Below are 26,109 nucleotides of genomic sequence, written 5' to 3'. Positions count from 1 at the left end.
TCAGCAGCTTGGTGCCAACCTGTGCAAGGCCTGTAATGGCCCCTAGGCCGTTGCATGTGGAGCACGCTTGTAACCCGCGCGACGAGCCGGCGCAGTGTAGCCAATGCCGTCGGTGAGTGTGCACATCAGGAGCTCGAGGTGGATCGTGTCTACGCAATGAGGGCCTGTCGGACGCCGAATTTAAAGCCAGCAGTTCTCTCTTTGACAGCTTGCGGAGGCAGCCACTTGACGCATGCTATCTGCAACGGTAATGCAGATGCAAGGGGCGGTTCCGCAGCCTTGGTACCCAGCCCACCCTCAAGCAGTGTAGGAAACATGACCCTCTTATGAGACGCGCACCAAGCCCGCGACGTGCGTACAAGAGCCGTCTCAAGATAGCGACGAGTAGTACTATCAAGTTTGGGTCAGTACATGGAACACACTCCCAGAGCAGCTAATAGCAAAGACGATACGAACTGGCATGGCGTACATGGCCTTCTCAAACCGCTGGGCAGGCGGTCAACTGAACCGACAGAGTCGGCCTGAGTGATACAGGCCTCACGAATGGAGAGTCGTCCGCTTCCTCGCATGTTGCGCGGGCGCAACAGAAGGGATTACCGTGTCGCATATGCCGGTACACGCAGCTATCCGAGCCGCTGGTCGGCTGTCGAAAGATTGACTTGTTGGTCTGGAGACTATATGCCAGCATCGCAGAGTAAGAGGCCAGCTGCTATTGAGCGGAAAGCACCCAGGGGATTGCTGTCTCCGGGGGGGGGCTGCAAGAGTGGCGCTTCAAGGTACCATGGCTCCTCAGCTCTGCACGGCATGCCTGCCTGTAAGAGCTCTTCGAGCCATTTGGCATGCTGTGCGGCGTTCGAGGCTGCATGCCCATGATTTACATGTGACCCGCGTCTGACTTCTCTTGGTCTGTCCAGAGCTGCTTTGGGCGCTGCTCCGTGACGGCTTTCACCAGGTTACTTGGTTCAACCTCAAACCCGGATTTCGGATCCTCTCGCTACCACATTCGAAGGGAGGGGCAGAGACGAGGCCGAGTGCCCTCTCTTCCAGTCGCGTCTGCCGAGTCGTACCAAAGGCAGAAGTGGTCAAGCCATGCAGTGTGCAGGAGGGTTCGTGGTGTCTTGAACCATGGCGCTCAACCAAATCTAAGGGGAGTCGCCCCCACACCTCGTCAGGTTGTGGGCCGTGATTGACTGGCTCATGTTGGCCTTGGGGTAAAGTCGCGCCGTCGATGCAATGCACGGCCAGGTAGATACAGAACGAGACACTTAGCCGGGACTGCTGTGCAATGTCTTGTCGCAGACATGAGGTGGGCGCTCTATAAAAAATGACCGTGTTTGCCTGCGCGGTTGAGCAATTGGGGCTTGCCACGCGACCAACCTGAGCAAGCAGCGTCAACGGCGGGGGGCCGTCTTGGGCACGTGTGATGACAACATTGCATACAGAGTTATCGCGGCGCAGTCCAAACCCAGATGCAGCAAGGGTAGAACGAAAAGCCAATTTCGGCCGGGCCTGTGTGTGGATGCGTAGATAGAGGTTGGCACAAGAGGTGAGGTTAGCAAAACGCAACCCCAGCAGTAGTCACCGCATGCATGGCTTGGACCAATCAACACCCCGACTCGCGGCGAGCCGAAGCCAGCCATTTCACCTCAGCACGACAATTGTGCGGTGCTCTAAACACTCTTTCTCTTTACACTGGGCTATATCTCTAAACAGCTAGAACAGAAAGGGAAAAAAAAACCAACCAACCATGCAGTACACGGCAAAATCCATCTAAGCGCCTATTCACATGGCAGGCTATGTAGAGGGGGAACCCGTTCACACGACGGTAAATGGACTGTATCCATAACAAGTCCAAATCAGGAGGGCCCAAGACCGAATGCTGTCATTAGATCAAACGCCGTCACCCGCTCCAAGTCTACCCCGTGAAAATGCATGTCAACAAACCGTATTTCCCAGACGCCTTTGAATTCCTGGTCCTGCTCCTTATGACCAGACGTCCTCCTGGTACTGATTCGATGCCCTCATGGCCTTGACAATCTCCTCTCCCTTCGTCTCGGGCACGTCACGGTACTTGGAGATGATCTTGCCAAGCAGAGTGTTTACTTCGCGCGCCATGTGTGCGGCATCACCGCAGACGTAGAAGTAGGCCTTTTGCTCGAGCAGCCGGTTGACCTCCTCGCCATTCTCTTCCAGCTTGTGCTGGACGTAGACTTTGTTTGGGCCGTCGCGGGAAAAGGCGGTGTGCATTTCGAATTGGTCACCCATGACTTGTTTATATTGCTGCACGCTAGGTTAGCAACAGTGGGGGCGGTGACAGAATAGTGCAGTTGACTTACCTTCCACTCGTCGGCGTACATGAAGTCCTCAGCCTGCTTCCGGCATCCAAAGAAGAGAATCGTCTTTCCAACGGTCTGGCCAGCCTGGACTTGGGCAGCGCGCTCTTGCAAGAAGCCACGGAAGGGCGCGACACCGGTACCCGGGCCCACCATGATGATGGGCTTGGAGGGGTCCGAGGGGAGCTTGAAGTTGGAGTGGCGGATGTGTACCGGAACGTGGATGCCGTCGTACTTGTTGCGGGGACCGGTAATGGCGTAGTTCAAACCGTGAGGGTCCGGGTTGGGGTCTCCGTGCTGCTTCTGCTTGAGGGCGAGCAGGTAGTTGGTAGTAACACCCTTGAGAGCAAATGGCGCGCCGGGCTTCTCAATCGACTCGACGACAGCAGTAATGGAGACCTTGTCCTTCTGGACCAGCGAGGACGACGAAATGGAGTAGTAGCGGGGCTGGATCTTGACCATGGTCTCAAACAAGAAGGAGAAGGGGACCTTGTCCCAAATAGCGCCCTTTCCGGTGAGCTCGAGGAGTTGTCCGAGGTTGAGATTGCGGTCCGTCACCTGCTCCTTGAAGTAGTCCTTGTCGTTGCCGAGCTTTACGATTTCAGCCTTGATCTCCTCGCTGGGAGCGAACTGAGCCAGGACCGAGACGAGTTGACGGGACACGGCGGCGTTGATCTCGACGTGGAAGCGGAGGGCGGCATCATACGTGGTGGGCGACGGGAAGGGGACCTTTGCAGTAGGGTCGAGGCCTCGGACAGCAATGACGGTGTGGCGCTTGTCTTCCTTGCCAAGGACCTTGAACAGACGGTCGACTTCTTTGCCGGCGTTGGTGGGCCAGATGGCAATGTGATCACCGGTCGTGTAGGTCAGGTTGGAGCCAGCGATGCTGATTTCCATGTGCAGGCAGTTTCGGTCGGGGGCGTTGAAGAGCTCGGCAGATTCGACAATGGGGGCAATGAAGGGGTTGTTGGCGTTGAAGGGGCCCTTTTGGCTGCCCTCGAGGTGGTTCTTGTTGGGCTCGCCGAGGTAAACGGTGTCATCTTCGGGGGATAAATCGGGCTTCTCGCTGACCTCGAAAACGGGCTCGTAGACGGCCTCACGCTCCTCTAGGCCCATTTTCTCGGCCACGGCAGCCCACATGGGCTCCTTCCAGGCGAGGAAGTCCTCTTCCATTGTGCCAGCACCGTCGTCGCCCTCGCCGGCAGCACCGAGTCGGGTGGCGCCGAGGCGTGTCAGGAACTTGTCGACGTTGCGGACCATGGAGTTGTAGTGTTCGTAGGTGTTGTTGCCGAGGCCGAAGGTGACGTAGTGGAGGTTGCTGAGGGGCTTTTCGTCCATGCTGGCGCCCTTGGAGAAGGCGACTTCGTCGGAGCTGATGAACTCGTAGAACTCGACGGCGTTGTCCGTGGGCTCGCCCTCGCCGTACGTGGCGAGGACGAAGACGGCAAGCTTGTCTTGGGGGAATTCGTCGAGCATGTCAAAGTCGTACTCCTCGAGATCGGCCACCATGGTCTTGAGGCCGAAGCGCGAGGAGCCCTCCTTGGAGATGCGCGAGGCGTAGTCCTCGGCGGTGCCCGTCTGGCTGCCGTAGAAGACGACGCAGTTCTTGTCCGTCTCGTCCATCTTCTCCAAGATGTTGCGGGTCTTGCCCGCCTTTGCAGCGCCATTAGCCGAGGCGAGCGAGGTGCCGTAGGGGTCAACGGCAACGGCCCAGTAGGTGCCCTTTGTGAAGTACCCAGTCGGGCAATGTTCGGCTATCTCAGGGTCCGCTGCCACTGCCGCCCTTTGCCCACACGCTGCACGCCCTGCTCGCTGGCCGACAAAAAATGCACCCTCCCCGCTAGCCACATGCAGCCTAGCGCCGCCGGCTTTGTCGTCAGGCGTGGGGACGGAGCATATCGGCTCCGGCCCAGGGCTTCGTCCGCCCGCCAGCAGCGAGGGCGAGCAGCGAGCAGCGAGCAGCCAGCGGCCAGCGGCCAGTGGCGGCACTCGGCTACGGCGCTGGCGATTCACTGCCACTGCCTGCGTGGCTCAGTGCAACAGCGCGCCCACGCCTTACGCAAGCTGCCCACTGCCTACGCCTCGCTCAACGACAATGCCAATGCCAAAAGTGCCCAATGCACGCGCACATGCACCTGCTCCGCCAACTCCTCCAACGGCTTCAAGCTGCGTTGGTCCGCCGCAATCTCCATGGCTCTGGCTCTGGCACTGGCACTGGCACTGGCATGCTCGTTAGAGGCGCCCGGCCACTAGTGCAGCCGATGCACCAGGTCCGCTGCGACGCTGCAAAGGTACAAATATTACCTCTCGCTTGCCCGCTTTCGGACGGCAACTAGATACCGTCGTGTCGTGTAATCGCAGCCCCTCCGTGGCTTCTTCTCCTTCTTCTTCTTCTTCTTTCCCCCCCCCCCCCGCTGCCAACGCCTCGTCTCGCACCATGGCGCAACTCGATACCCTCGACATCCTCGTGCTGGCCGCCCTGCTGGTCGGCACCCTTGCCCATCTTTTGGCGACAGCCGGCGGCGGCGGGGCATGGCATTTGCATTTACAAGTATGAGTACCTTTCTTTGCCCTTGCGTTTGGCTGCTCGCACTCGCACTCGCACTCGCGCTCGCGCTCGCTGCGTCGGACGAGCCGACCGACTGCTGCTGGAAATGCGCCGTGGCCGGCGTATCCTGGCCCTCCCTCACCGTTATCGCTCCCTCGCCCTTGGCAGGCATGCCTGCTGTCGTCATGCGTGGCCGCGCCCTGTCCACGTGACCGCGCCCCCCCATGACACCGTCCGCTCAACGTCCGATTGCGCCTCGCATCCTCCCGCCGCGCATGCAATTTGCTTCCAGCCCTGTCTTCCCCTTTCCATGGCGGCCATGTCCGCTGTTACCGTGGTATCGACAAGGTGCATTGGACGCCACATATACACATGATACACACACATGTGTATATAACTATGTACATTGTTCATACTACAACGACAACAACAACAACAACAACAACACACATGCCAGTCACCCAGCCCGTCCATGGCACGCGGGCTCCATGTAGAGTATACTATACGTACGTAGTTACTACACACATTGATACTGGCTTGGACACACGCCAACCTGCCCCTCGGGGCCTCGCTCCAGCTTCCTCGCCAGCCCCAGCCCCAGCCCCAGCCCAGCCCGGGCCCTGCACGTGACGCTCGTCGCAGCTGCAGTCGCCGCACGCAGCATCCAGCATCCAGCATCCAGCATCCAGCATCCAGCATCCAGCATCCAGCATCCAGCATGTATACTATGGATGCACACATGCCATGCACATGTATTTCTGTAGCGCGCCCAAGACGCGGCCGCCTCGCGCCAACTCTGGACGCCAGAGTTGGTGCTCCACGTGGGAGTGCATACTAAGTATACATATATGTAATCTTAATGGCCGAGCGAGGGGATCTCCAGAGCCGCGACGAAGCCGGGGCTTGTGGGTGATCGCTGCGCCCCCATTGGGCCTAGCCCGCCAGGCACCGCGCAAGGGTCTACCTATGCCATCCACTCCCCCAAACGACATCACGCACCGCCTGTGCCTCTCCCAATCCGCCCTGCCTTCGTCGTGAGCCTCTCCGGGCGGGCTGCACAATTCTCCCCCACACCCGGAAGATGCTGGACGTGAAACCACCGGCATGTGTAAGTCGCCCTGCCCTCCCCCTCCCCCTCCCCCTCCCCGACCCCCAGCCCGCCCGCCACTCGTCGTCGTCGTCGCCGCCGCCGCCGCAGCCAACCCGTGCGAGCATACCGTGAAACACTCTCGGCGCGCGCCTGGATGCCTGCCTGTGCCCGCCCTCTGCCCTGTCCTGCCCTGCCCTGTCCTGCCCTGCCCTGCCCTGCCCTGCCCTGCGCCCGTCTGCCCACCAAACATCGCCGCCTCGCCGTCGTGCAAACAACCGTGTGTGCTGACGCTCCCCCGTGCCCTGGGTGCTGCAGCCTTCCCTCTCCTGCAAGCCCGACCAGCTGCTGGGAATGTGCCGCTCCACATAGACCACGCCTCGCCCGCCTCGCGCGAGCCCAGCCAGACGCGCGGAAGGGCCCTGACGGCCTCGTCACGAACAATTACGTCTCGGTCGCAGACGCCCGCCGTAAAAGGCGCAAGTAGCAGTTCGAGCCCCGACCGCACCCTGGCCACGCTCGAACGCAAACCCTCGGGCTCTTACGCCCACAATCGCAACACCTCCATCGTCCACGGCATACAGCACTCGCGGAACACCAGCTTCGTCAACTCGCCCGCCACGAGCCCCCTGAGCCCCCACGTCATCGCTGCCGCTGCCGCTGCCGCCGCCCCCAGTGCCTCCCTCGATGGAGCCGTCATGTCGCAAGAATCTATAGCCGAAGCCTTTGCTGCAAACGGCATGCAGCCTGGCGCCGGCCCCGGACACCCATATGGCAGCCCTCCAGTCCAGCCGCTGCCCGCCGACGCCTATGCCTCGCACCGCAAGCCAGAGCGGGCGCCCAGCTCGAGGTCCTCGCGCAAAGGCCACAACCACCATCGCTCCCAATCGCGGCACCCCCAGCACCCCCACGAGCTCAAGACGGTGGGCGAGTATGCCCTGCACCACCTCTTCAACTCCTTCATCAGCCAGGCCGAGCACAAGATCAACCAGTGCATGACCGACAGAGGCCAGCCCGAGGTCAGGGTCGAGGCTGTGTGCGGCCCCGGGGTAGACCCCACCTTTGACCAGCTCATAGCCGCCCTGGGGCACATTGCTCGCCAGAAGCCCAAGCCCCTTATAGACACGATAATGCTATGGCGGAAGGCTAAGAGTGAGGAGGCGTCCAAGCAGCGCACCCTGCTACTCAATGTACGCCCTACCCCACACTTTTCCTTGACGACAAGCACCATACTGATGTTTCCAAGGCCCGGCAAGCCAGCCCAGTAGTACCCCATCCGCATCCCGCGCTATCCCGACGGAACACAGAGTCGACACACCATGCAGAGAACCCGTCCATGTCCTCGATAACGTCGCCCACCGAGCACATCGTTGCTCTACAGCACACGGTGACGCAGGCCGAGCAGCGCTCCACCGTGTCGACCTACATCCTCTGCCGCGTCTTGATTGAAATCATGACGCAAACAGACATTCAGAATCTCACTTTTGAAATGGCTGATCGCCTGTTGGGTCTGTTCTACGGCCAACTGAGCACCGTCGACCCGGAGCTGGTGGATATCTCGCCCCTTAACCTGGCCAACTGGACCATTTACAGCCAATTGCTTGGCGTGTTGAGCGGCCTCATCTTTGAGCAGGTGCAGGACAGATTTATTGCCGACTTGAAGTTCATCGACGGCCAGCTGGCTGTGAAGAATCAGTACAACCGGGACCATGAGGCCAAGGGTGCCTTGCTGATCCGCGCGCTAAGACACATGAAGGTCGACTCTTACCCCGACGACGTCTGGGACCGGACATGTGACTTCATGCTTTCCATGGCCAAGCTCTTCACCAGTGCCCATGGCCAGCCGGTAAAGTATGCCTACTGTCAGGTGTTGCGGGAACTCTTGCTGCGCGTTGCCTCCAAAGCCACAATCGAGCTCAATACACCCAAATGGAAGGCCGTCATCGAGGTGATGAAACAGCGCGCTGCCATACTGCTTGGCAAACCCAAGCATTGGCACGAAGCGTTTCCCCTCATGGCGGGTATTCTATGCGCCTCCCCCACAGATGTCTTTCTTTCTCAATGGCTCGCGCTGGCCCTGTCGACGCAACCTAGACTCAAGGAACGTGCCACCAGACCCATCGCCCTTCGAGGTATATGTCGCCTTGTGTGGACCTACATATATCGACGAGGTACCGAGGCCCCCAACGTCGCTGTGCGCCGACTGGATGAAATCATACGCATGGTGTTCTTGCCTGGAAGACGATCCTATCTTTCCACCGAACCGGTCATAGCAGAACCTTTGATACAACTCACGCGCATCATTGGCTACAAGTATCAGGACCTCTGCTTCAAGACAATCATATTCCCGCTACTCCACTCAGAAATGTTCATGTCCGGTCGGGAGCTGCGCGTCGAGAACCTTGAGCCCGATCGCATGGTCATCGGTATCCGCTCATTCCTCGCCATCATGGCAGACCTCGAGAACACTGCGCAGCCTCCGTTCCCATTGACCTTTGACTACGATCCCAATGCAATGTCGAACGAACTCCCTGCTGTCCCCAACAGCCCGCGGCCTATGCATCCTCTCCCGATAAAATCAAGCCTCCTCAAGGAAGAGCGTCTTTCTCGCCCTGTCGATTTTAGTGGGTTTACCGAAGTAGCCAAGGAGCACTATGTCCGATTCTGCAAAATCTTGGGCGAAATTACCATTATTTGCGACAACGCATTTGGTGGACAGGCCGTGCTGGACGAAAAGTTCTCTGTGCAGACTCCAAAGACGCCCATGGCCGAAGCCTTTAGCTTTAGCCGCCGTGAGGATTTTCTAAGTACTACGGACCCCCGACAAGGCTTCTATGACCTGCTGCATGTCGCTGTGCAGGCTCTCCCTCGCTGCTTGTCTCCGCACATTCCGTTCAACTCTCTCGTCAATCTGCTGTGCACTGGCACTGCTCACGTTCAAGGAAGCATTGCCGTGTCTTCCGCTCAATCGCTCAAATCTATAGCACGACAGTCTCATGCACAACAAGTAACAATTGGCTTTGCACGATTCATCTTCAACTTCGACGACCGGTATGCTACCATGTCCGATGGTGGCATGCTCGGAGCTGGACATATCGAGAACACACTGAAGCTCTATGTGGAGCTACTCCAGATATGGATTGAAGAAATCAAGCAAAAGACACGCAAAGCAGCATTGGACACACCAGATGATGGCTCCGGTAACCGCGCTGCCCAGCTTGACCTCTCGTCTGTCTGGGCCTACGTAGACGAGGTCGAGTCTCATGGTCTTTTTTTTCTGTGCTCGCCTTCCCGCCGTGTCCGTTCGTACGCCGTTACCGTCCTCCGCCTCATTACCGAGTTCGACAAGGCTCTGGGAGGCTCAAATCCCAGAATCATCCGCGTCATGGAGGGCAGTCCCCAAAGAGTCCTGGATATTAGTGACAACACATTGTCTTTGGCCGAGCGAAGCCGCCTGCAACGCGGCATGCGCAAGAGTAATGTGCAGAGTACGCTCGTGGAGCTCTGTGGCAGTGACATACCCTATGACTCTACTCTATGGTTCAAGATTTTTCCAAATCTGGTACGCATCAGTTTTGAAGCTTGTCCCTTCGCTGCGACGCTCACTCGGGACATTGTTTGCGCAAGACTGTCTCAAATGTATCGGACGCTATCTTCCTTGGCCGAAGGACAACGCTCAACCCCTTACTCGCCGCATGAACCTGCCACCAGCAGACCCACTGGCCGTCTTGCTTCCACGGCCCCTGGGATTGTGGTTGAACAGTGGAAGCTCTACCTCATCTTTGCTTTCACAACGTTGACCAGCTTGGGCGCAAAAGGCGTCTCGACCACCCAAGGGCAACACTCGAGAAAGAGTTCCAAGTCTTCTCAGTCGAGCACGAATAAGATGCACAGCGCTACAGAACTTTTTTCAAAGGTTCTACCATTCTTATCGGTCGAAAACAGTGCTATACGAGATGCTGCCGTCATCGGTCTGGGGTCGGTCAACCTCAACCTTTACCGCACGCTGCTCGAATCGCTTCAAGGTATCGTGGCTGCTTGCTCCGAGGAAGCTAAGATGCGTTTGGGCAACCACAATAGGACCATTAGCAGCCCGCGACCTATGAACTATCGAACGGACCATCTTCGAACCGAGATCACGCATGTGTACAAGTTGACGGCGCAGCACTTTCTCAGGTCGCCCGAGGCTTACAACGACGATTGGATTATCAACAACCTCATGAACTACACCAAGGACCTTAGAATATTCCTCAGCGACACAGAAGTTCAGCTCGAGGCACGTTACCAGAAGCTACGAACACACTACTGTGGTCTGGTGGAAGTTCTTTTTGAAGGCATCAACAAGACATCGGATCCTCTTCACTGGATGCCATTCCAAGCTCGCAAAGCTGCTTTTACGTTGATGGAAGATTGGTGCGGCTATTCTGCGAACCAACATCAAGTCCGACAGCGTGAGGAACAAATGCGCCGCACCATGCTCGATCGAGAAATCGACACAGGCAACAAGGGCAGTGCGACAGCAGCGCTGGAGATTGAAAAAAGAGACCTTCGGACTGCAGCGTTGAGCGCCATGGCCGCACTCTGTGGGGGGCCCGTCAGTATCACGACAGATAGTAAGGTCCTTCTGCAGTTTGACGTTATGCGCATTCTCTCCTGGATACAAAGCATTTTCGAGACGCCTAGCGACCGGACGCACGCTATTGGGCGCCGCGCGCTTACGAATCTCATCCTCCATAATCGCGAGCATCCATTCTTGTTGGACAAGGCAATCGAGATGTGCTATCTTGCTGCTTCTGGAAAGGCTCTCGAAAGCTATTTCGAGGTCGTGACTCAAGTCCTCACGCAACATGAAGACTACACTCTGCCGTTCTGGAAAGTGCTCAGTGCGGGTCTGTACACGCTGGGCCATGAAAATAGCCAGATACGTATGAAGTCGGCTCGGTTGCTACGGACACTGGAAGCACGCGAGGGCAAAAACTCCAAGCTACAAGACCTGGATATCAGCATCTCGGACAAGACAGTCGCCGTGTACAAACTCGCACAGTTTGAGACGTCACGTAGGCTCGCTAAGCAGCATGCCGAGCTCGCCTTCCTAGTCTTTTCGCAATTTTCGTACTACTTCAAAGACCTCCAGCCTGACCACAAGCGTAACATGGTTGCCGCTATGCTCCCATGGGTACAATCAGTCGAACTTCAGGTCAATCCAGATGGCGGGCCGACGGCAAACTCTTACATGCTGCTCGTCAATCTCTTTGAGATTACATTTGCTTCGGGCAATGTACTGCACAACGAAATCCAAGCACTCTGGCAAGCACTGGCAACTGGCCCGTACGGTGGCAACGTTCAGCTAATCCTGAACTTCGTCATCAACTTGTGCTTGGATAAACGAGAGCAAAACTACGTCGACTACTCTAAACAGATTGTTGTCCATCTGTCTAGCACACCTGCAGGGCTCAAGGTGGTTGAGTTCCTGCTACTCCAGATCAATCCCAGGTCAATGGTGAGCGAGAAACGCGAGCCTATGCCACCACCACCGGATGCTGTGAACCTTCCCTACTTGGCCGATCTCACCAAAGTCTTGCCCAGCAGCAACAAACAGGTTCGTACCACCCAATCTACTTACTCGTATGACGCTAACCTTGTCAGTCGGGCTTTGCTCTGGGCCAGGTGTGCTTAATCTTGCTCGTGGACCTCATGGTATCTCCGGTTGAGGTTGCCAAAGAGCATATTCCTTTGCTACTACAAGTGGTCTTGGTCCTATGGGACCACTACACAAATGTAGTGCAGGGCCAGGCTCGTGAAATGCTGGTACATTTGATCCATGAGCTGGTCATTTCGAAAATCGAGGACGACACTCCAGGCATTGACAAGAGGTCTATTGAAGACTTTGTCGAGGGCATTCGACAGCAAGACAGCAAGGTTGTGTGGAGCTACGACGACGAAAACGGCAAAGAGGCGACCGACTCAACCACAAAGGTCCCTGAACCCATGGAATACGTTGCTGGCGAGGTGATGAGGATCTTCTCCTTTGCCTACCCTGGGCTCAGAGAAGCATGGGGAAGGGTGGCGCTGAACTGGGCGACCTCCTGCCCTGTCCGCCATATCGCATGTCGATCCTTTCAGCTTTTCCGGTGTATTTTGAGCTCGCTCGATCAACAAATGCTCTCGGACATGCTTGCGAGACTTTCAAACACAATTTCTGACGAAGAGAGCGACATACAGACCTTTTCGATGGAAATTCTTACGACATTGAGAACGATTATAGAGGCACTAACGCCAGAAGACCTGATTCAATATCCACAGCTCTTCTGGACTACGTGCGCATGTTTGGATACAATACACGAAGGCGAGTTCATGGAGAGCTTGCTCATGCTCGACAGGTTCTTGGACAAGCTTGATCTAGGTGACGAGAATGTTCTGCGGATCCTCGAACAGAATTGCCCAGAGAAATGGGAGGGGAAATTCGAAGGCCTGTCACAGCTCACCTACAAGGGCATTCGATCGAGTCTTTGTCTGGATCGCTCTCTGCGGATCCTGGAGAGACTGGTGGTCTTGCCTTCAAGTCGGATCGTGGGTGACGACAGCCGCCTCATGTATACCATCCTCGGAAACTTGCCAAGGTTTCTTCGTTCGTTCGATGCTTCAGTGCAAGATCCAAGCACAAGAGCTACCGCCGAGGTGCTTGCCCAGGTTGCCGAGCAGCACTATCAGTACACTTCGCTTACCGAGACCCTGACTGCCTTTTCAATGGGGAGGTATCGTCATGAGAAGGACTTTCTTGCGCAGACCATTTCCGCAATACGTTCATCGTTCTTTCCCGAGAACGAATTCGGCAGCCTAGTCTTCCTGTTAGGCCTGCTGATGAACAAGATTGACTGGATGAAAATCAACACAATGGAGGCTCTGTGTCTTTTGATCCCCGAGATCGACATGCGCAAGCCAGATATGGCATTGAAGGGTTCTGACCTCTTCTCGCCACTCTTACGACTCTTGCAAAGCGCATACTGCCCGCAAGCCTTGAGAGTCCTCGACTTCGTTATCAATCTCAACATGACGAGCACGCTCACGCCCTTTGACAGACAGCACATACGCATGAGTATGGCGGGCTCGCATTCGACCAGAGGGTACAAGAAGCAGTTTGAAAAGACTCAGTCGCTGTACGGCATCCCTGAAGAAAGTGGATGGTCCATCCCGATGCCCGCTCTTCATTCGCAGCTGACGAGGGCAAATGTGCATGCCGTTTTCTACACGTGCGGCAACTACGGCGGACTGCATGCCACGGACACGGAGACGCCCAAGGTGGAGTTCCGCCAGGAGGAGTTCGCCTTTAGCCCCTTGTCCAACTACCACCGAACAGCAACCATGACATCCGAAGACACTCGTGGCGATAGCCATATCGGTGAATTAGTTATGAAACTAGACAGCCTCGATGACTTTTTTGAAGATGACGACGACGCAGAGACGTTGACTGACTTGCCCGACTTTTCTTCTTCTTCGGCGGGACGATTTGCAAATGGGTCATACCCTCATGACATGCGCGAAAATCTATACGACCAGCAGACGGCACCCATTCTTCACAAGTCGCTTACGCGTAACGCGTCTGTGACATCCTTTCAATCGGGTTTTATATCGGACGTCAAGCTCTCACCAGCCCGAGACCCTGGCGTCATGACGCCAGGTGCTTTCAGCTCCTTTGCTGGTTCCTCTACTTCGCCTTTGCCCCCGACAAGCAATTCTTCGCGTCCAAACCTCCATGCCCGCTCTGTAACCTCGCCATCCGCACCAAATCAGCCCCAACGGATTTCCCCCTCTCTTTCATCAACAATCCTGGACGAGCATGGCGAGACGTTTTCTGACGATGAGTACGCTACCGGGCGATCTAATAGTACTGATAAGAGCGGCACGTTCAACCTTGATAACGTGATCAGGCCTATGGCGCAGGATACGAGGAGTCGATTCAGGAGTGGCATGCGTAGGCTGACTGGGGGCGGCGATGGCAAAGACGGCACGAAGACAAGAGACGCGATCAAGCTGGCTCTGCAAAAGAGTCCTCAAGTACCCAAGGTGCCGGACATCTACCTTGTCAATCCCAAGAGTGCCGATCTGTAACGAGTTTTGAAGTAGGCAGAGTCAGTGGCATGTCTACTTTTTTTTTCTTCATGACTGCAAGACTAGGGCGGGTTGACATACATGGAAGAGAAAAAAAAGGGAAAGAAGATGACACGGCAAAAGCACTCGGACGCGTAATGTTTGTTGGATCAAGTTTGCTTTTTTGTTTTGTTTTAGCTTTGATGTACGGGAAAGGATATCACTGCATGTTGGTGTGTAGTGGAGGGTGTTTTTCTCTGTCAGCTTGCTTGCGAGATACCACGGCTTGTTACCTTTTTTTGTTTGCCGAATGCGAATTCATCATGCTATTTTGTGCACATGTTTGTTTCTCTCCTTGATACACACACCAATGTCTGCGTGTGTGTGGGTACGACGATCGATCCTGTTGTTTCGGCATGTGAGAAACATAGCAGTGTATTATTACTTGTGAATTTTTTGCTCTTTTTCTCGCGTGCTTCTCATCACCACCACTGTGTTTGTAACAATAGTGTCGAGTTCATGGGATAATACCTCGCTCACACCTACACTTACACCTACACTTACACTTACACATATCCACATACTATCCCAGCCAAACGGTTCTTCCGCCAGACTACCCAGCACATGGTCAGCCCGTAAGACGGGAAGCGTTATCCCCCGTCCCTGAGTAATGAGGCGTCACCGAAACAGGCAATCCGAGTAAGACCTCAGAACCGGGCATACACAGCGGCAGGGGTGGGGGGGTGTGATGCAGCCCACGGGAAGCAAGCAAATAAACTTTTTTTTTTCGCGTGCAAACTTTATCAGGTGAGAAGTATACACAAAAATGTTGTAAGACAATACATACAGTATGTAGGTCAGTCTTACACTTTGTTGGGGGCGGAGCGGGAGGGAGTGATATAAGAACTTTATTGGGACGTCGGGAATGGGGGTACTTGGTACTAGGCGCGCGCGCATATGTATGGGGAGAGGGAGAGAAGTAGGTGTAGGTGTAGGTGTAGTAGAGATTGTGGATATGAAATGGAAGGGGGAATATAATAGATTGATGGATCGATAGATTGATAGGAGAGAGAATGTGTGTCTCTGTGTGTTTGTGCGTATGTGTATGGAGTGAGTGTGGAGTGATATTACTACTTTTCCTTCTTCACCCAACCCATCTGCCCCCCTGTTTCAAAATCCAACTGTAATGCAGTACAACGCTCGTTGGCTCGCTCGCTCGCCTTCTCATTAACTAGTTGCTTCTTCTCCCCCCCAACCCAACCTGCACCAAAACAGCCACGTTTCACACGCGAAATCAAAAAGCCACGGTTTGCGCATTTTAATTTTTCTTTATTTTTTTTCGAGATCCTTGATATTAACAAGGGCTCCCTCGTCCTGCTGATCGGCTGGCTTCGTTTTGCAATGGGCAGGGTTAATTTCCTTTTTCCGCTAAAGATGTATGTCTGTGTCTATGTGTCTATGTATGTGTGGGTGTGCGTCAAATGTTCACCTCACCTGTTGCAGCATCGTGAGACACACGACATGACATGTACATAAGACCTAGCACTAGTACAAAAAAAGGGGATCGTCAAAAGGCGAGAGAGTTTTGTTCCGGAACAAACGGCAGGGCTGTAAAAGTAAAGTTAGACTGACGGACTGACTGCGTATTTTAGCTCGAGGGGGTTAGTATTGCCGGAAACGGATTCGGGTGTTGAACGGGTGGAAAGCCGTACTGGTTTTGTCCGAAAGCTTAAACAAAGAAGGAAATGAGCGAGAACAAAGCCGACGGGAGTGTACTGAAGGGGGGGGGGGGCTAAGGTGGTGTGTGGCTTCATATCAGCAAGAAAGATCGCCATGTATGTATGTTCATGTAACCTAACATACGTTTGCCCACACCGGTAGAACCGTCAAGTCGTTTATTTTTTTTTCTTTTTCCTTAAAAAGTCTCCGACCCATGTGGCCAACGGATAGTCAAGTGTTCCGATGAATGAATCAGTCATCCGGTGGGAGGAAACTTTAAAAAGATACTTGGGCAAATTACAGCTTCCACGCCCTCCCGAAAGCGGTTCTTGGTAGCGCAATGGCACGTCCCGGAACGGCAGGCCTGAAACTGTGGCGTATGCATCATTTAATCAAATCCATGTGCTTGGAATGGGGAGAGGGGAAGTCCGACCTACATATGTACCTACATGATAATGCTAGCCCTTCTAGATCGTCGCCTCACCGGCTGGGGCTGCGACAGCGCATGGGGCTTGGCAAAAGCGGCAATATCAACAGGGCGGAGGAGGGCGGAGAGAGCATGTCATCTTTGCCGCGGCCTAGTTAGATTTGCCGATCTTCAAACTATGTTGCAACATGCTCTTGACAGTTAGGGCCCTCTTCAAAGTCAAAATGTGGCTTGTGTGCGCGCGGGTAGTGGAATTTTGGCCGGTTAGCGCTGAAACACGCGTGTGTGTGTTGGCATGGTGTTGATGGAAGTAGCTTTGTCACGGCCAAATAATGACATGGCCTACATATACGGGGATGAGCCGGAATTTTTCAAACGTGCCACTTGTCAGTCCGCTCTTTGTCTTTGTTCATTTTGACATGCTCGCTGTGCGTGCAGAGACTTGATCGTCATAACAAGAGATCTGACCAAGAGGCACCAAGGAAGAAACGGACAACAGCAAGGGAAAAAATGCCCACAGCAATCGAGCACTTGGGGGCAAAACTCTACCTCATTCACACACCGCTAATGCACCGTCCGTTCTTGACAACCGTCCCGTTTATCGCCGGCGACTTTGCAGCATGGGGGTACCGCGTCGACCAGCACCAATCCAACTCTCCGTATGTGGCTGAGATCCGCGCAAGAGAGAGGCAGGAGCACATGAAGCGCAGGGCGCGAGACGTAAGCCAGAGGACAAGGCTGATGGAGATGTGGGCGACTGAGATTATCGAGAGGAAGAAGTCGGAGCGGCAAGCAAGGAGACGGAGCGGCATGCCCGTGGAAGCACAGATACGACAAGAACCAACAATGCAAGGTGCATCTGGGTTTCCTCATGCGCGGGTCAAGAAAACGGGAGACTTTGTCCAGGATTTTCTGAACGGACTGGTCGAGTGTGGTAGGCTCCTCCCCGCAAGCATCCAGCGAGCGACAGCACTAACCAATCCACGTGTAGACGGCGAGAGCGACGTGCGTAGGAAACGACTCTCGTTTACATTTTCCTCTGCGACATCACGGATATGCCAGCACGTTCGCTTCCTATATGCCATTCGCTACGTTCCCAGCGCGGCGCTGCCCGAGTGGTCACGTCCGTCTGTGAGCTTCGTAGACCAGGTTGTGATGGAATACCATTGTCATAGGGCGGCTCGGCGGGATCAGTATTCGCATGCGCTGGACCGAGCGATTCGGAAAGACGAAGGGAGAATGGGGAGGGTGGAACACTGTGCGTAGACAGGAGTTGTCAAGGTGTACTTGTGGGCGGATGTCGGAGACGTGCTGCTGGACACGGCGAGTAACGGGGGAGAACTAGGGGATGGGGATCCGGTGCCCAAGTACGAAAGGGGAGAAGGGCCACCGGCGTATTATGCTGAGCAGCGTTGAACGTTGACAGCGCCATGTGCAGATCAAGCGGGCGTGCTGTGCTGGCTCTGGGGAAATCCGCGTGTGATTTGGATAGGCAGCTGGTGTCGGTGCTTCTCGTAATCGTCTAATTTGTCTAATTGCCTCGGACAGGCTGTCGACAGCACTGTCATGCGACTCGGCAATACTGCCTGCTTCGACGACGAGGTTCGACGCCGCTCAAGCTCAGATGCCTGTCCCTTTTTTTTATTTTTAGCAGTGGTTGTTGACAAGCTCGCTGTTCTCGTATTAGCAGGCCATGGGCGAAGCCGGGGGAGACGGAGGCCGGCTTTGACAGCAGTGGCAGTGCATGTGCTTGGCGGCCGGCGCGGGCAGCGGGGCCCTGATGAAAAGGATGAAAGCGATGAAAAGGATGAAAATGATGCAGGTAATGCAAGACGTCTCACGGCGTGGTGTTTCAGGCACGAAGCCATGGAGGCAGAGGCGCGGAGGCGGCGGCCGGCGGGCTCCTTCCTTAGGCGTCGGCGCCCATGCCAAGGCGTGGGCGAAGGCGCCGGTGCCACAGCGGGGCGGCGTCTGGGCCAATCACGTGCGGCGACGCCTCAGGAGTCAAATTCCGGCCTAATCCACGCGTAAAAGGGAAATCAGCTCGCGTTAGCGTAAAACACGACAGCGGCCGCGCCCTGCTTTAGGGATAACCCCGGCGTTTGACTATACTACAGCAAACACGCCCTCACTCTCTTCCTCTTCCTCTTTCCCTTACCTCACCCTCCCCTCTTCTCACAATCCCTTGACACTCGTTCAGTTTCTTCACCACTAGTCGCTCTCTTCGCACTTTTTTATTCGACATGCGTTTCACAGCCGCTCTCGCCGTTGCGGCCGCCACCATTGGCAGCGCCGTTGCCCAGGACTCTTATGTCCTCGGTTTCAACTCGGGCGCCTCGACCGACACGGGCGCGGCCAAGTTCCAGGCCGACTTTGAGAAGGAGTTCAGGACGGCCCAGAACCTCAAGGGCGCGCCCGGCAACTTCAACACAATCCGTCTCTACTCCAACATCCAGTGGCAGACGACCGACACCCCTATTGAGGCTTTCCCCGCTGCCATTGCCACAAACACCAAGCTCCTCCTAGGTATCTGGGCCTCGGGCACTGACAGCATCGACAATGAGCTCAAGGCCCTCGAGACTGCCATTGAAAAGTACGGCACCAAGCTGACCGACCTGATTGTCGGTATCTCGGTCGGTAGTGAGGACCTCTACCGCGTGTCCGACACAGGCATCAAGAACAAGTCTGGTGTTGGTGCCGATGCCACCACCATCGTCAGGTTTATCCAGGAAGCCCGCAAGCGTCTCGCCGACACCCCGCTCAAGGGCGTCAAGTTCACCCACGTCGACACCTGGACTGCCTGGGTCAACGAGTCCAACAAGGCCGTCATTGACGAGATCGACTTCCTTTCCGTCAACTCTTTCCCCTTCTACGAGGTTGAGCACAACAACGACATTGACAACGCCGGCCAGCTTCTGAGCGATGCCCTCAGCGCTGTTGACGGTGTTGCCCGCGGCATGGACGTCTGGCTTACCGAGACTGGTTGGTCCTACAAGGGACCCAACTTTGGCAAGGCCGAGTCGAGCGTCAAGAACCTCCAGTCCTACTGGACCAACGTCGGTTGCCCTCTCTTCGGCAGGAGGAACGTCTTCTGGTACACGCTCCGTGACGCCAACCCCGCCAACCAGGTCAAGTTCGCCATTACCGATAATCTCTCCACCACCGCTCGCATCGACCTCAGCTGCCCCAAGGACAAGAAGACGCTTCCTTCCTCCAACTCCAACTCCAACAGCACTACTTCTACCGGCTCTTCTCACGGTAACTCGACTGTGAGAGGCGGCTATGGCAGCGGCAACAGCACTGGCTCTGGAAGCGGAAGCCCAAGCGGAAGTGGAAGCCCAAGCGGAGCCGGCGGTGCTGGTGCTGGTGCCGGCGGTAACAAGCCCACCCCAACTGGCCCCTCAGTCGCTCAGAGCACCGGTGCTGGTGCTTCCACCTCCGTCTCCATTGTCAACGCCATGGCCATGGGTCTCTCCGTCGTCTTTGCCGCCGCCGCCTGGGCCTTGTAGACAACTTTGCCCATAGCTGGAAATTTTGCGTTTTGGTACTAGAACAGGGTCTCTTTGTTAGCATAAAATGAAACGGTTTGCGTTCGTTGGGGACGTTCAGTTTTGAGCGGCTATTGGTGCGTCCAAAGGACAACACGTCTTTGTAATAACATATCTCTAGAATGAAAAACGTCTACCTTTTCTTACCCCCATGACACGAAAAAAGGATACAAATTACAGAAAAGCGTGAGCAGTGGTTGTTGAGGGTTGGTTTTTGTCAGGAAAAGAATTAAGACGTCTTCATGCTAATGTATATATAAAACCCCCCCCTTCAAGCCGCGTCATACCCCCCACTCCTTTCAGACAACGACACCCCCCCCTTCCTTTTCGAGCCTCCGTATTCGCAAGCCTCATGTTGCCTCGACCGCGCCACTGCGCCCCCTTGCTTGGGGAAAATCGCTTTATACGACGTTTCCCTCCTCACGAACCTAGCTAGCTCTCCTGCTTGTAGAAGCATTGTCGTCGTCATCAATATCGCCCATGCAACTACGACTACGACACTCGCTTCCCCCTCGTCCGATCCAGTATCTTCCCGCTGTTCCTCAGGCCGCGCCGTCCAAGAATCCCAGGTCGGAAGTAGTCGGTGTCGTCATGGGCGTCGTCATCATCATCGTCGTCGTCGTCGTCGGAGAAGAATAATTGCGGGCTGTGTGTTTTTTCGCGGTACTGCGGCGAGCCCGTTGCGATGCTCAAGCTGCAATCTAGGTTCTGGACGACCCGAGACGATGGGGAGCGCGTGGGGCGGCTTTCTGGGGCGTTTGCCCGAGACGAAGAGGGCGCCGCCTGTTTCTTGTCTGGGCGCTGCTGTTGTTGTTGGGACGGTGGCATTTCCATTGCGAACAAGGGTTCGTGAGGGCTTAGAGTCGTTGGGCTCGGTGTATTATCTGCCAACACGTCTGATTTCGTGCCGCTTGTCACGCGTGGGGCTGGCAGTCGAGTCGTTAGCTCGGGTGGTGATGTTGGCTTGGACATGGTTGCCGTCCGTCTTGAGATTAGGGTGGTTGCCCTCGTCTCCTGCTCAGTCGTCTCAGTCTGGTTGTTGGTCTCCGGTGGTACCCCCGATTTCCTGCTAGGCCTCGTCAGTGCGAGGCTCGACCATGGATCGGATCGTGGGCCTAGCGCCGACGACGTGAATCCGGAGTCTGTGTCCCCCCCGATGATGGCTCTCGCATCGGCCGCCATGGCGATCGCCATTGCTGCTGGTTTTTGTTTTGTGAAGCTGAATTCAACGGTCCTGCTGAACGCTTTTCTCCCCACTCTTCCCACCACTGCGTCCTTGCAGGATGCGCACGCAAGCGCTCAGTTACGCAGACGCAAGTCTTGGAAATGTATGGCTTGTAGGACGAGCATTCTGCGATCGAATTTGGTGTCGTGCTCATACAGTCCGGCAGTATACCGCTTGAAACCAGACCAGGTCGTTATGGATTTGGGGAGTGGATAGGCCAGGTGGGGCGCCTGGTAAGCCTCGCGAAGGCAATCGGGAATCTGCTTCGCGTCCATGATCATGGCGAGCATGGAGCCATAATGGTCCATGAGCGCTTGTGCTTTGACGAGGCGCTTGTGCTGGCTGCGGGCGAGCGATACATGTGCGGGTGCAGTCTTGGGATCGAGTGCACAACTGATCGGGACTCGGAGTAGGTATTGCTCAATGTCCGTGTACAGGGTCGAATCTGCGCCATGTCCTGAGGAGCTCGGATAGTCTGGTACCGCTCTTGAGGGTCCGCTGTCTGTCGCGTTGCTCTGCGACGGAGTTTCGCTCGGGACACTGACGTTGCTGCGCTGCTGCCACTGCACGGTGTATTCTGGATCATGTCGATACTCTAGCACACACACGTACTCACAGCCCTGAGTCAGGACCCCGAACAGCCACTCCCATGGTTCTTGTATCTGCCTATTCATACCGTACACGACCCTCCGGAGAGCATGCTCCACGTCGGCGTGGTCGATGAAGAACTCCGTATTTGCAACCAGTGTGTTCGGTATGACCCTGGCGGTCCGCACGTATTCGATCGGCGCAGCGTGTACAATGGGAGCGCATTTAAGATATCGTAGCGGCGTGTGAGGCATCTGCCTGAGACTCTTCTCCCAGTCTGGCTTCGAAGGCAGCGCATCGATGCCGCGGCCGAAGACGCGGAGTACCGTACAAATGGTATAAGGGTTTGGAGTTGTGACTCCGACGAAATCTCTTTGATAAGGCAGTCTGCCAATATCAAAGTGCATTGTCAGTGCTCGCAGCATCTATGCATGTCAGTCATTGCGCGGCAACTTTTACGATAACCATTACTTGCCTTTGTAGCACGCCTCTGGTTGCGATACCGCTCCACCACCAACAGCTGCGTAATCCACCATATACGGTCACTACCGTGCTTCCACTGGCTGACGAAACAGTGGCCGATTTGTTCGTCGTGTCTCGTCATGGCTGTCACGAGGACATTGTGCGCTGCGTCCGGCAGACTCTGCAACCTCAACCGTTCGCGAGTAGTATGTATCCTGTGGCCTATACGCGGGAGTCAGTGAATTCTTTCTTAAGATGTCACTGCCGGGAGAAGTACCAGGCTTGGCCCAAAACCTCACTCTGTGGCGAGCGATTCTGCTCCATACCCCGTAGTACAGTGAGAAATGACTTGCACAAATGTCTAGCTGGCTGTCGGTCACCTTGCTTCCTGGTGTGATACGATAGAATACGTCTTCTTCGATATCAGGGTCTTCGCGAAGGGGATTCGGATCGCAGCGTATGCGGTAATCTGCCGTTACGTTGCTGGAGGGAGCATGGTAAGTTGGTTTCGCCGCCGCCGGTGGAAGAGGGTCGCTCATTGTGGTGACGCGATCGTTTCGATGGTGGTTTTGATGAGTTACATTGTCGACGTGTGCGTTGCGCAGTATCACCTTTCACCTTGTCCTTTTCTGCTGGTCGAAATCCAACAGTGAGGATCGCGGAGGCGAGATTTGCGTCCATGGTTCATGCTCGACCGCGTCCAACCACGATGGCGCTGATTGTCTGACTGTGTACTGCAGAAGCCATGATTATCCATCGCTCTCCATAGGATGTTACTGTCATGAAGTGTGAATTCTGGAGAACTTGACACCGCCGTGTCGAAATCAGTCGTGACTGGTTCTATCTGTCGTAGACTTTAGGGGATTATTTCTTTTTCTCTGCAATATCCACATTTTGCGCAACCTTACCTGACAAATGTGAACGTGTTCCATTGGATACCCGAGAAGAAGACTGGAATAGAAATCATGTAGAGTTTCCAGACGATATTCACCAGGACGGAGGATACAGCATGATTGTAACAGGATCAAGGTCGACATGCTCCTCGCCGCGGCGAGCATTCCGTCTTGACCGGAATCCCACCATGGCTCGATACTCACGTATGGCGTACGCAGGTCCCGGCGCCACAAACCATGCGTCAGGCCTGAACCTGGCAGTGCAGAATAGCACAACGCAATCCTATTGGTCTGCTCGCATTATCACGTGTATAGTGGATACTGAGCGGGCCGCCAGCACACCAGCATAGCCAATCAAGTTGCTCATGCAGCGCCGCACTAGGTCTGAAGAGGAAATGTAGGGGTTTTGATGCGTGCATGTCTATGTAGGATTCCAGTAACAATAGATTGGAGGATGCTGCAAGGCAGAATGGGGGTGGATTGTTTTGTTTTGAAAGGCGCTGTGTCTGCTGTTGGGATTTCTTGTTTCTCTTTTCATCTACGGGTCGTCTGCTTTCTTCAATACGTACTGTACGACACTCTTTGACACACTGACTACATTAATTCACTGTGCTCATAACCCGACGATACTTTTTGAACTGTATTGTATGCCCATTAGAGTCATCTACTTCAACCACGGAGACTAGGTCAAACACTGCACTTGGATCTCCCGAGGAGACATCCAATTCTCCTATCGAACCGAGACTGAAATCGAAACCGTAAACAGTATATCAATCCTTAAGAAAATCTGGCACAACAACCAATCGAAAAACACATAAATACATACATCCACCATGGCGCCATCAACAGCACTCCTCGGCACAGTCCTCAGTACCCTCCCCCTCGCAGCCAGCACGCCCCTCACCAAGCGCAAAAACGACGACGAATACGTCATCCCCAAGGAAGGCATCATTCTCCTGGTCATCCTAGGCGCCGGCCTCGCCGTGTGCATGGGATTAGCCATCCACGCGACATTTGGGTTCCGGAAGACGGCAAATGGGTTGCAGGCAGCTGGGGCGGAGCAAATGGAGTATATGGCGGAGGTGCGGAGTAGGAATGCGGCGATTATGCTGGCGGAGGGGCATAGGGGGAGGATGGATGGGGGGAGAGGTGGGGGGATAAGAGGCGATGGGATGAGGAGGGGCGAGAGTGTATGAATAGGGTGGTGTGGTAGTTGGTGTGGATAAGGTTGGGAAGGTGTTGTAGAAGTGAGCATTTGTGTCAAGGGTAGCTGTAGCAGCTAGTATTGTATCGATGATTGTTGTAGAAGTGGATATTGGTAGTCGCTGGGCTTGGATACCAAGTACGTGTTTGGGCATGGATAGTTGTAGCAGAGTGTCTTGTTGTAAAGATATACGAATGGATCAGGCGTGTATAAGTATTTTCCAGTTGACATATTCTACTCGAGTCTTTTGAAAGAAAGAAAGAGAGTTAGTATCTCCGTAGGGTGTACGATTATAAGCTAAACACTCGTAAACTAGTGTCCAGCCTGGGCGCCTATATATACTATTCTGAGCCCGGTAATCAGTGTTCTGTTGGTTACTCATAAATTTTCAGTTGGTAGTATCGTAAAGCTGAGCCTGTGACAACAAGTCCATTGATAAGATTTTTTTCCTTCACTCTTCACACTTTAACATTTGCATACTCTATTCCATGCTCAAGTACATGTATGCCGTTAACCTGCTTTTTTTTCTAGTCAAATTTGGAAAATAGCCAGTCTAAATACACATTGCAACATGCCAACAAAACGGCTCCATCTAAAAAAGGTACGTACCCCGACCGTATCCAAGCATCCGATTCCACCCACCCGATATCCCAATGCTGAATTTGGTCAGCGCAAACGCCCTGCATGTGATTCGTCAAACACTTGCAGATCTCAACGATGGACCCCAAAGGATCGCCTGGAAAGGAAAGAAAACCGGATATTAAACAGCCAGTATTGGCGTGCCCTACAAGGCCAGCCAGCCCAATCAGCCATTCAGCTAGTCAGCAAGATGCATGGGACAGCAGCCTGCAGAATCTAGGCTTGCGCCACGTCGAGGAATCCAGAAATCCAGAATATGCAGAATATGCAGAATATGCCGGACCACGCCGCCCCCTTGGATCACGACCGCATGTACGGCACTCGGGTGAGTAAGTGAGTGGATGGATGGATGGGTGAGTGATCAGGCGTTCAGCTCAGAAAGACGGGCTGGGAAATGTTAGTGGGGCGCCTGAACCAAGCATAAGTCGTTGCACAAGCACAAGCACCAGCACATGTTGTGGGATATGCAAAGGGGCGGGGGTGGGGTTTTTGTTTTTTTCAGCTGAAGCGTCGAGTATACATTGACTCTTGTTCAAAATAATCAAGACGATTGATTTTCTCGGTACAAAAAGGGTTGCTTAATACCATGCTGCGAAGTTACTAAGCTTATAAGTATGCTGAGGAATTAGTCTAAGTACATACCCTCCAGCCTTCTTCTCTTCATTCCCTACTTCCAAGTGCACAGTTTCAGCTTGACAGCTCCCTGCATCTCGTCTCGCGGCTACCGCGCATAGCTACCTCGACAGCGCTGACTCATCTGGGCCTTTATCCCCAGTTCGTAATGGCTGTTTCCATCCTAGATACATAGCTGCAGTTTGCATGTTGCCATGCTAGTTGCAGCTCTGTGGCATGCTAGTCACCGTATACAGTAAGTAGCGCTAAAAGAAAAAAAGAAAAGAAAAAGAGAAAAAAACTCCGAGCCAAGGATAAAGTTGATTGCTTTTTCGTGACTAGAAAAGGGAAGAAAAAAAAGGTAGCGATTCATGAAAGTATTGTGTTTTGGTTCAGCGGGTACGTAGGCGTAGTGATATAGCATTTTCCGGTTGGAGATTAGCGCGGTAAACGGTTTGCAGGATGGGTGGGTGAAGAAACGGGGGATGACGTTGTGAGTGGTGGGTAGGGGAAAAAACAAGCAAAGCAAAGCAAACCAAGTAAGTAAGTAAGTAAGTAAGAAAGAAAGAAAGAAAAAAGAAAGAAAGAAAGAAAGAATGTGGAGATGGGTAAATCGTGAAGCCTGTGTAGTCGTTGGCTGGTTAGTTAGTTTACATAGTTATTATTAGGATTATCAGTGTAACGGCGCAGGCAAGACTACTCGGATCAGTACCGGCGGTAGTGTCACTCAGAGGCA

At 54.4% G+C, this 26,109-nt stretch overlaps 7 protein-coding genes across 7 annotated transcripts; 4 read left to right on the top strand and 3 right to left on the bottom strand.

Moving 5' to 3' along the window:
- Positions 1 to 1,669: 1,669 nt before the first annotated feature.
- Positions 1,670 to 4,836, bottom strand: SETTUDRAFT_41555 (uncharacterized protein; the record flags this gene model as incomplete). Its single annotated transcript, XM_008026943.1, has 3 exons — positions 1,670 to 2,280; positions 2,337 to 4,108; positions 4,770 to 4,836. 3 exons carry the CDS (start codon positions 4,834 to 4,836, stop codon positions 1,984 to 1,986), a joined length of 2,136 nt encoding a protein of 711 aa, XP_008025134.1. The 3' UTR covers positions 1,670 to 1,983.
- Positions 4,837 to 5,740: 904 nt separating this feature from the next.
- Positions 5,741 to 14,077, top strand: SETTUDRAFT_19638 (uncharacterized protein; the record flags this gene model as incomplete). Its single annotated transcript, XM_008026743.1, has 4 exons — positions 5,741 to 5,786; positions 6,287 to 7,158; positions 7,215 to 11,567; positions 11,615 to 14,077. The coding sequence occupies 4 exons, from the start codon at positions 5,741 to 5,743 to the stop codon at positions 14,075 to 14,077; spliced, it is 7,734 nt and encodes a 2,577-aa protein (XP_008024934.1).
- A 2,635-nt stretch (positions 14,078 to 16,712) lies between these two features.
- On the top strand, positions 16,713 to 18,022 carry SETTUDRAFT_41553 (uncharacterized protein; the record flags this gene model as incomplete). The annotated part of the gene is made up of 3 exons (XM_008026942.1): positions 16,713 to 17,136; positions 17,194 to 17,333; positions 17,469 to 18,022. 3 exons carry the CDS (start codon positions 16,713 to 16,715, stop codon positions 17,616 to 17,618), a joined length of 714 nt encoding a protein of 237 aa, XP_008025133.1. The 3' UTR covers positions 17,619 to 18,022.
- A 316-nt stretch (positions 18,023 to 18,338) lies between these two features.
- Positions 18,339 to 20,013, top strand: SETTUDRAFT_163139 (glycoside hydrolase family 17 protein). The gene has a single exon (XM_008027426.1). The coding sequence runs from the start codon at positions 18,446 to 18,448 to the stop codon at positions 19,709 to 19,711; it is 1,266 nt and encodes a 421-aa protein (XP_008025617.1). The 5' UTR covers positions 18,339 to 18,445; the 3' UTR covers positions 19,712 to 20,013.
- A 229-nt stretch (positions 20,014 to 20,242) lies between these two features.
- On the bottom strand, positions 20,243 to 21,042 carry SETTUDRAFT_178975 (uncharacterized protein; the record flags this gene model as incomplete). The annotated part of the gene is made up of 1 exon (XM_008027425.1): positions 20,243 to 21,042. Exon 1 carries the CDS (start codon positions 20,942 to 20,944, stop codon positions 20,243 to 20,245), a length of 702 nt encoding a protein of 233 aa, XP_008025616.1. The 5' UTR covers positions 20,945 to 21,042.
- A 7-nt stretch (positions 21,043 to 21,049) lies between these two features.
- On the bottom strand, positions 21,050 to 22,564 carry SETTUDRAFT_19634 (uncharacterized protein; the record flags this gene model as incomplete). The annotated part of the gene is made up of 2 exons (XM_008026742.1): positions 21,050 to 21,988; positions 22,352 to 22,564. The coding sequence occupies 2 exons, from the start codon at positions 22,562 to 22,564 to the stop codon at positions 21,050 to 21,052; spliced, it is 1,152 nt and encodes a 383-aa protein (XP_008024933.1).
- Positions 22,565 to 23,751: 1,187 nt separating this feature from the next.
- Positions 23,752 to 24,543, top strand: SETTUDRAFT_19633 (uncharacterized protein; the record flags this gene model as incomplete). The annotated part of the gene is made up of 2 exons (XM_008026741.1): positions 23,752 to 24,007; positions 24,515 to 24,543. 2 exons carry the CDS (start codon positions 23,752 to 23,754, stop codon positions 24,541 to 24,543), a joined length of 285 nt encoding a protein of 94 aa, XP_008024932.1.
- Between the last annotated feature and the right edge of the window lie 1,566 nt (positions 24,544 to 26,109).

Source organism: Exserohilum turcica (assembly GCF_000359705.1).
Source record: "Exserohilum turcica Et28A unplaced genomic scaffold SETTUscaffold_2, whole genome shotgun sequence".
Taxonomy (NCBI): Eukaryota; Fungi; Ascomycota; class Dothideomycetes; order Pleosporales; family Pleosporaceae; genus Exserohilum; species Exserohilum turcicum.
Note: the sequence above shows the minus strand (reverse complement) of the source record. Positions and strands in the feature narration are given on the sequence as shown.